The 9,405-nt window shown below is 31.9% G+C and overlaps 4 protein-coding genes across 8 annotated transcripts in view; 1 reads left to right on the plus strand and 3 right to left on the minus strand.

Moving 5' to 3' along the window:
• Cen (cerebellar degeneration-related protein 2-like) overlaps positions 1-1,917 on the plus strand; it is a 37,753-nt gene extending 35,836 nt beyond the window's left edge. For all 5 annotated transcript variants that reach the window (XM_070639700.1, XM_070639701.1, XM_070639699.1 and 2 more), the window contains one exon: positions 300-1,917. In XM_070639700.1, the coding sequence (XP_070495801.1) occupies positions 300-1,622 (1,323 nt within the window). In that variant the 3' untranslated portion in view covers positions 1,623-1,917. The remainder of the gene's footprint in view (positions 1-299) is intronic.
• A 922-nt stretch (positions 1,918-2,839) lies between these two features.
• On the minus strand, positions 2,840-5,509 carry Usp30 (ubiquitin specific protease 30). Its single transcript, XM_070639702.1, has 6 exons — positions 5,408-5,509; positions 5,214-5,289; positions 4,877-5,126; positions 4,063-4,809; positions 3,879-3,996; positions 2,840-3,800 (listed from the first exon to the last, which is right to left on the minus strand). Exons 1-6 carry the CDS (start codon positions 5,430-5,432, stop codon positions 3,469-3,471), a joined length of 1,548 nt encoding a protein of 515 aa, XP_070495803.1. The 5' UTR covers positions 5,433-5,509; the 3' UTR covers positions 2,840-3,468.
• An 8-nt stretch (positions 5,510-5,517) lies between these two features.
• On the minus strand, positions 5,518-7,002 carry LOC139090026 (zinc finger and BTB domain-containing protein 41-like). The gene is made up of 2 exons (XM_070639704.1): positions 6,833-7,002; positions 5,518-6,780 (listed from the first exon to the last, which is right to left on the minus strand). The coding sequence occupies exons 1-2, from the start codon at positions 6,951-6,953 to the stop codon at positions 5,606-5,608; spliced, it is 1,296 nt and encodes a 431-aa protein (XP_070495805.1). The 5' UTR covers positions 6,954-7,002; the 3' UTR covers positions 5,518-5,605.
• A 57-nt stretch (positions 7,003-7,059) lies between these two features.
• LOC139089802 (T-cell immunomodulatory protein) lies at positions 7,060-9,238 on the minus strand. The gene is made up of 3 exons (XM_070639421.1): positions 7,520-9,238; positions 7,326-7,458; positions 7,060-7,266 (listed from the first exon to the last, which is right to left on the minus strand). The coding sequence occupies exons 1-3, from the start codon at positions 9,095-9,097 to the stop codon at positions 7,154-7,156; spliced, it is 1,824 nt and encodes a 607-aa protein (XP_070495522.1). The 5' UTR covers positions 9,098-9,238; the 3' UTR covers positions 7,060-7,153.
• Positions 9,239-9,405: the final 167 nt, after the last annotated feature.

The raw sequence follows: 9,405 nt of genomic DNA on the forward strand, positions 1-9,405 counted from the left end.
AATAAATTAATGATCAATGGGTAAAGCTTTAGTTGATATATACTTAATAAAAATTTGGGTACAATTGAGACTTAATATGCTCAATTTTTTAATATTATTATTTTATTATGTTACGTTAATAATCTTCTCGAAGTAATAATAATAATAAAAACGAAAGTGTTTCTTAAAATCATAAAGCTTTCCACTTATTTAGCAAAAATGAAAAATTCACATATAAATTATATCAAGTCTATTCAGACATCACTTTTCAAAATCCAATTTTTAATCTGACGTTCAATTATTATACAATGAATTTTTAGGATGATGAAGACAAGTCAGTGGATGCAGAAGGTAATGACATAAGTGAAGAATCTAAGACGATACAATACAATCCGTATAAAGAGCTTGTGGCGAAATATGAAGCACTTTTGGAGATTCAACGTAATCCACGAACAAAACAACCGCAACAAGCACAGCAGCCACAACCGCAAAGTTTACATGATGAATTAAATTCGACAGATTTTAGCTCATTGAATACGAAATATACATCAGAAGATGAGAAGAAATCAGGTCCTCGACATCCTGACTTTTCAGAAGTTGAGTCATCAAGTTCAGGCTTTTCGGATGAAATTTCATCATCAAAAGCAACGCAGACAGACAACAGTTCATTCTTGTTTACAATTGTTGATGGTGAAGATTGTAAATTCAGTATTTACGATGAAGCCGCATCGGCACCAATTGAATCAAGATTCCGTGAACGTCCAAAATACCGTGAATTATTTAAAGAAATTTTTACGGTTCTCAAGAAGGCAGCTGAAAATAAAGAAGAGGGTGAAAGCTTACCATTATTAGACGATAACGAGAAAGTCGCCGAATCAGAAGCCAGTAAAGTTCCACCAGTCACACCAGCTACTGAAAATATACCACCATGCAAAGATTTTGACATGCAGAGCATTATATCGTCAGCTATTTCTGAAAATTCCATTGCAATATCCGAATGTATTACGAAAACTGAACGTAAAAAGGCAAAATCGTATAAGAAACAAGCAGCAAAAGAGGAAATTGAAAATAAGCCTCCAGCATCGGCTGTTCAAGTTATAGGCGGTAAACTTGTTACACCTTATAACCGAATTGCTCTTGATTTTGCCGCAATTAATGCGAAGAAACGCGCACGTCGTAGTCGTCAGCGTAGTAAAGACAAATATGGTACTTCTGGTCGAGATTCGAGTGCTTGTAGTGCAGCTTCAGAAATGTCAACATCTAGTGCACAACGATCGACTGAAAAGAAAGAGAAGGAGTTAAATGCTACAGCAGCAACAGCAGTTGAAAAAGCACCATTAACACCTACAAAAATGAAAAGAATTCGACGTCCACGCGAATTGCTTCAGCTTACAACACTGTCAACTTTAAATGCTGGTGAATGGAATGGCGATTCTATCACAATTTATAATAAGAATAGCAACAAAGCTAATAATCCATCTGAATTTTACTGTCGTCCAACAACTGTTGGCACCGAGCAAATTCATTTCAAGGCAAGTGCTGCATCTCATGAATTGAGAAAATTGAAGAAATTAGATCTGTCATATGCTGAAGTTCTCAAACAATCTGCAGCAGCACGTTTACGTGCGCAAAGGCATAAATAAACAATTACTTTTTTTGGATATTCCTTTTTCAAAAAGCCTTCTTTGACCTTTAAAAGTATTTAATTTAATTTTGTTTCCATTCCTTAAAATTCTATGTCAATTTTTCCTTTTTAATTTAATTTAATTAAATCTTTTTTTGTTATGTTGATTATGTTTTTTAAGTACATTAATTTCTTTGCTTAAGGAATGACAAGTACGTAAAGTAATGATGACCGTAAATTGTAATGTATTTTTATAAGACGATTTTTGAAGAAATAAACATTTTCCTCCTTCAGATAGAATTTGGCCATTAATTAAATAATATGTCTTTGTATTTTTATCAATCATGTGATCTACATTTATTTCGTTCCTCAAAATATAGATTAATTTATTTCATCATCAACATTCAACTTTCTTTCATCAAATTCCTTAAAATTGATTTTTTGTTAATTTTTTTTAAGTAAGGTAAGTATTTCTTATTCTAGAGACAAAAAAAAATATTGTGAATTGGAAAAGATACTCAGAGCTGTATGACTAGTGTGATCTGAAATGATTATGATCTAAAAACTGAATATTACTAATTTACATCGTAGTACAACGGATTTATTCTAATTCATTTTGGAATGCTACAAAATAATAATCAAGTTTGTGGTGGATCAGCTTTAAGAAACGTGGAATTCAAAGGTTCATCCAGTTTAGACTTCAATCCTTTGATTTCAATTGCAAATTTTCAAAATCAAATTTTAATCCAAAGAGTTAAATCCTGAGATTAAAAAATTAATCCCAAGATTATAATCCCAGGATTAAATTTTGAATTTTCAGATTTTCTAACAAGTTCCTTCATAGCTGACCTCTCATAACTAACTTTTTCTCTCTCCAATGAATGAAATTGCAATTTAAATACTCAAAATTAAGGATCTGGTCCTCATATTAGTCTAAAAATCTATCATTTCCAAAAAAATTGTTTGAACTTTCAAAAATAGGTTTTAGATCCTAATCATACACACCAAACTACTATAAAATATACACAGGTAATTTCGATTAAGTTTAGTAATTTTTTTTGTTAAAATTTCTCAAGAGTCATCACAACAACAGACAAGAAGCATCCCAAGAATTATTGCGTTAAAAATTTGTAAATTTTCTTCATAATTTTTCTTTTTTAAAGGTAAAATTTTTTAATATCTTGGCTTTAAATTTTTCTCATTCGAATTGGCATTAAGAAAATGCGTGCACGCACATTAACTGTTGCTTCTCAACGAATCATCATTCATCAAATTTATTATTATGACTACAACTTTTTGATTTTCTAAGAACTGAGAAATATTTTGTTTTAAATTTAGAATAAACCATCCCAGAAATGATCAATATTCCCTGTTTTCCAGCTATAAGCCTCTTCACATCCTTAAGCTCACTTATTTTCAGAAAATAACTTTCATCATTACTTAACCAGAGAGTTATTACTGGAAAACAGGGTTGGTAATAGTAAAACATTAGAACTATATACAAATCACAAATACTAAGCACAATATATAATATTCATCCGTTCCTACAATTTTTCTTTCGTTCCTTCATTCTTTGTGTATTTAACCAATGTACACTGAAGTCATTCACAAATGACATTCATCAAATCTTATTCCATTGTCACAAAAATTCTATACAAAATCTATCAAGTGCCACAAAACTTCTTATTCAGACTTTTGGACATGATTTGTGAATGACATCAACTACTTAATTTTAAATGCAAAGACTCAAATATGGAAACTTTAACCAATTTAATCAGTAATGAATAATAAAAAAAATTATCCTAAAAAAGAAATGCTTTGGACATGCTTACTTATTAATGTTAAGAAAAAGAGGTTTTTGTTCTTTAGTTTCGGTTATTTGAACGATCATAAAACAGCATGTATGCAGGTGCACTTAAAACTTCTTCTATCGATACTTCCTTCACAAGATGATCAGATGTTAGATACCATTTGTGGTAACTTCTTAGTGAACCTCGTCTATATGTAATGAAATGACCGCCATTTGCAGCATCTCCTGCATGAACGACAACAGCTAATAATCTATAAAGGTTTCTAGGAAATCCACCTAATGTTGAGAATGGTGAACCAAATTGCATATTCTCATTTGTTGGTGTCATATTTGCTAGAGATGCACTATACAAACTCATTGTACTTCCCCAAGGAGTTGAGCACTGACCTGTAACGAAACGATAATAATAAGAATCTTCTTGACGCAGGTGCAAATTTATCACGTCATTATTGTCGAGTTACTTACTTAAGGAAGGTTGAATGAAGGAGTATGGAGCCATTGAAAGACTTTCAGGGAAATGAATAAAATCGTTGCGCTTTGTTGCATATCCATTTGACCAACTAGTTCGTGAAATATGGATTGCCTTTAATTAAAAAAATGTTAATTAGTAAGAATGCAGCACAAAAACAGTTCATTAAAAATCACTTACTAAGCACGGTGGGAGTTTTGTAAAAGTTATAGTCTTGTTATGATTTGAAATCTGATTGCACGACTCACACTCAACATCGTTTAAAGTTTCTGGTGACACATAATCGCTTAGCAATTGTCCCAAACTTAATAATGACTGACATCTTGTTTCAGGTAAATTAAGAGTAACAGATTCAAATTTATCTACTCGAACAACACTTTTGTAGCCACAAGATGAACACATCAATTGTGAACTAATGCTTCCTTTAAATGGAATTGCAATTTGTTTAGTTACTTTTTCATTCCAAACAGACACACGTCCTGGCCCACGTGAGAGCCTATCTAATGATCTATATGATCCACAATTACGCTTAAATGCGTCACCATTTGAACTATTTCGAGGACGACCAGTCGTTGATGAAATAATTGATGGCGGAGAGTCTTGAATTGATTTGTCTTTTTCATCATCATCAAGCATTGAATGATCAAAAGACTCATTTTCGTCTACTGTGGATTGATTTGATTCAGGCGTTTGTGCTTCACTTCTAACTAATCTTAACAAACTGGATGACTCGTTATAAGTATCTTTGTCGAATTCTGTTAACATTGCGGAACTAGGTCTGGCAGGTAATGATTGCTGAATGGCTTTAATATCACCCAATGCGTCTGACAAGCACCCTATTTTCTTTGGTTTCATTGCTTCTTCCTCTAATGAAGTTAAAATAACATGAAACAACTCATGAGGATCATGCTCCTGTTCGGGAATGACCTAAAAAGATAAAACAGACACAAATAATAAAAATTGTACTTAAATTATTCAATAAATTATAACATACCCATCCAAGACTATTTAAAGCTCTAATAACGGCAGCTGGATTAGTTGGATCACATCTTATAGTTGGATGCGTTCCATTAACACAATCAAGTATAGTTTGAAGAGATGAAATTAATGATTTTTTATCTAAAGAGTCATGCAATTGAAGCCATGTCATGAACTGTGGACTTGCTGCGAATGCTTGTAAAAGTGTATTCAAAAAACAAGTGTTCCCAAAATTTATCAAGCCTGAAATTTGTCCTCGTCGTTGTCTGCAATCAAAATTGTATGAAAAAGTAGGGAAAAATTTTCATAATACAGGAAAAATCGATAATTTTAGAAACTCGATTGAGAATTACCTTAGCTTTGATTTTTTGTTATCTGGCCAGAAAACAAATGATCCAATGCCTACTAATGCTGCACCAGCTATGACACCTTTTGTAAAAAGCAATTAATAACATTAAATTTTTGAAAAAATTTCAACTTTTTTGTATTTTCAAAAATATTCCTTATCTTTTAGATATTTTGGCACCAATTGTTTATTAGTACATACCCATCAAAAGTTTCTCTGATTCCATAATGAAATGTCTGCGACAAACGTTAATTAAAGTAAGTTTTCAATTATTTTTGATTTTCTCTGTTACATTCTTACACAAAAAAATATATTTTTCGTTTTCTTTATTTCAAATTTCTTTCGACCGTTAAATAACGATTCCATATAAAATTTATTTAGTTAAATTTTCTCCTAAATTTACCAAGGAATGACTTTGATATGCTTAACTTTATCAATTAATCCCTTCCTTGTTTCTTCATCAAGTTCACGATGCGTTTTGTAATGGCTGGCTAGATAATCCTTTCTTCCAAACAAGTGTGTACATCCATCGACTTCGCATGCTACTTTTACATCATTATGTTGACGAGATACATGTCTATTGAGATGCTTAATAGTAGGAAAATTCAATCCACATTGATCACAAGAAACTGAAGAATCAGTCCTTGAGTGATGAAATTTAATATGATTTAAAAGTGAAGTTTTAAATTGAAAGACTTTATCGCAATTTTCATAATAGCATTGCTGCTTTTCTTCATGAATCTGCATGTGTCGCTTAAGCTGAATACCTTTGGGAAATTCTTTTCCACAAATCTCACAATTTTCCATAATTTTTACTGAATGACACTGCTTGAAATGTTTTTGGAGATACTGCTTAGTAGTAAAGCACTTTTCACAATAGTCGCAAGGAAATTTTCCAGTTTCATGGACAGTCTTTCTGTGCTGCAATAACTTTGTTCGAGTTTGGAAGCTTTTCTCACAATTTGGATAGTCACACGGATGTATTTCAATTACATCCGAATGGAAGGTCTTCAAATGGTTGTTCAATGCTGACTTGGATAAAACGGAAGTTTCACAAATTGGGCATGAAAACTTCTCTCGACTGTCCTTGCTCATATGCTTTCTCATGTGTATTATTAGGTCATTTTTGATATTACAAATCTTTCCACAAATGTCGCAATAATATTGTTTTCCAATAAAATGAGCTCTTCTCATATGATTATAATATCCACTCATTCCCGAAAATGATAATCCACAAATATAGCAATCTTTTCCATGACGAGTCTTTGGTTCTGTTATATGGACGTTTTCATAATATGTCACTGCTTCACTCTTAATGATCTCGTTATTCGAATTGTCTATTATACATTCAATCTTTTCTGACTCATAATTTTCAACGATTTCCATGACTTCAGGCTTAGTTTCAACGTCAACATCATCTACAAGAACCTCTATAAATCCGTCTCTAATTTCCTGCAAAGTCCTTTGAGATTCAAGTAATTCGTTTTTGAAAGTGACAAATTCATTTATCTTATTGTTGCAATAGTCACAGACAATATCTGAGTACACTTCCGGTTCATATGCTAGCTCCGTCCCTAAAAAATTAATTTTTTAAAATTGTTCCTGAATATTTATTTACAATTTTACCTGTAATTTCATAAAAGCTATTTCTCAGTGACTCATCGACAGCAACTGCAATTTCTTCAGGTCCAAATCCTCTCAAACAACATCTGCAACAATTTACAAGCTCCACTAATGTCTCCGTCATGCTTAAAATTAATAACCTACTGATTTTGAGTTTTAAAATGTTCACAAGACAAAATAAACAAATTGTTTTGTTTACGGAAAAATTCAAAATAATTTTGACCGTTACGTATTTTGTTGGCATAAATATTAATTTTATTAATTAAAGCAAATTAGTTTAATAACAGATAGGTATCACATAAAACATAAAAAAATGTAATTCGTTTACATTGCATCAAAATGAAATCTCTGTGCTTCTTGAAGTTTCTCCAGCTTATCTTCTCGTCGTTCCTTCAAATGCAGTCCAATAATAATAAATGAGATGACTATGATTATTCCTGTAAATTGAGATTATCATTAATATCATTCATGATTTTTGTATTTTATGTACACTTACCGACTAAGGCAATGACTGATTGAATAATTATTTTACTAGGAGTCACAAACAGCTGTGCCTTCCATGTATAAGTTTGTTCTGGATTTCTGGGAATCACAAGCATTTGTGAATTTGGAATAATTTGAGGCCATTGCTAAAATAAATGAAGTCATTAGTCAATAACATGTCTTTAAAATAAATATGTGATGAAGTACCTTCTTTTTTCCAGCATACATAATTTCTACATTATCTACGAAATTTGGAGTTCGTCCAAGTCCAAATATCTGATATGGTAAATGTAATGAAAAGTATGCCGATTGTGACAATTGAGTAGCTACTCCATGTTGTGCTTGTCCTTCTTGTGTTGTTGTATGATATTTTATTTTAGGCCCTGGTAAATTTGATCCATAACATTTAGACTTTGATCCAAACGGTGAATTTTCCTTTGGTGGCTTTTTTGCATTTTCTAGTCCAGTAAGAACAATTACTTTGACAAAATTTGCATCATAATCGAGTGTATTTCGGAAAGCTTGTGGCTTATATTTATCGCCATTCTTTTGAAGCATAATAACGTCAAGTATACCGTCTTGATAGAAATCATAGAAGCTTGCCATCACAGTGTCTTGTCCGAAAGGTGACAAAGCATTCCAACGGACAGCAAATGTCCTTCTTACTTTATCCGTATCACGGAGATTAGTTCTTTTGATATTTTCCAGTAAGAATGTTTGAATCATTGGTTCTTTTTGACCTTTCCTCTGCAATGTTGCTAATAAATCGATATAGCCATCGTTATTAAAATCACCCATTCGTAGAGTCATTGTTCTTTCATAAAATTTCCCATCTTCTTTTGGCGACAAGAATCCCCATTGTGTTTTGTTATCGTCTTGGAAGAAATTTATTTCCAATTCCTTATAATGATTTTCGGTATGGACATAAATTCTAGACTCTTTGCAATCAGCATCAAGACAAACTGGAATCAGCTGCGTCATATTTCCATTCAATTCTAAATCAATGTATAAAGCCTGTCCAAAATGGGCAGTTGATCCTGTTGGAAACATCAATTCTTCTTCATAATGATACTTTTTAGTATTCTTGTCAGCAATCCAAAGCTCAAAGCCTTTTTCTGTTGACAAGCTCAAGTCAGCAAGGAAATCATCATTCAGATCAATAGTTGCATGAGAATGTGGATTTGTTAGCTTGCCTAGTTTCTTGTCACCAATTTTAGTGTCTAGATCTTCAATTCTTGGTGGGTTTCGGGTCTTGTCAAACACCCAAATGCTTCTCTTTTCAACTCCTTCATCCATTCGTACTCCAAATAAGTCAATAACCATATCATTCTCATAATCGAGTGCTAAAGGCTCGCCTATCATTGATGATATCACTGGATCACTATTATTAGTCGTAGAACAATTTAAAAAAGTCAATCCTCCATAATTTATATAGATATCAACTTCCTTCTTGCTTTTACGAGCTGTAAACATTACATCCATCAAAGCGTCTCCATCGAAATCGCCTGGAACTACTGATGTAATTTCTAAATGAGGATAGTGACATTTAAAGTTCTTTTCATTTCGCCTCAATAAAGGCGGTGTGTCTGAGGCTAATAAAATTTCAATTGTCTTGAAATTATCTCGAATAATAAATACATCCGTAAGCTCGTCGGAATTAAAATCTCCATAAGCACTGATTATTCCATCATTAATATTTGAAAAGACTAAATCTGATATATCTGTGGCGTAGATTAATTTCACTAAAGTTACGTGGAATATTACGGAAAATATCGTGCTTTTCATCGTTAATTTAAATAATTTAATTCTAACACTAGCAATCACAATGTTTAAGCTACAAACTTATATATTAATCATCTGATTTAAGATCCAATTGACAGTAAAATTATTAAAAAATTTCTTTTTGTTCCTTTCTTTTGTGTTGTTTTTAAAATTATGAAATTTCTTTCTATGAAAGTCAATCATGAATTATTTATGCTCCTTTTTTTAACAATTATTTTAATGTTGTCACTGTCCTTATATGTAGATTATGCTATAACTTTTAGTGTCTGAATGATATTTTACTAAATCATTAATTAATTTAAATGAAATTC

Source organism: Chironomus tepperi, unplaced genomic scaffold (genome assembly GCF_022539635.2).
Source record: "Chironomus tepperi strain 1889 unplaced genomic scaffold, CSIRO-AGI_Ctep_v1 contig_196, whole genome shotgun sequence".
Taxonomy (NCBI): Eukaryota; Metazoa; Arthropoda; class Insecta; order Diptera; family Chironomidae; genus Chironomus; species Chironomus tepperi.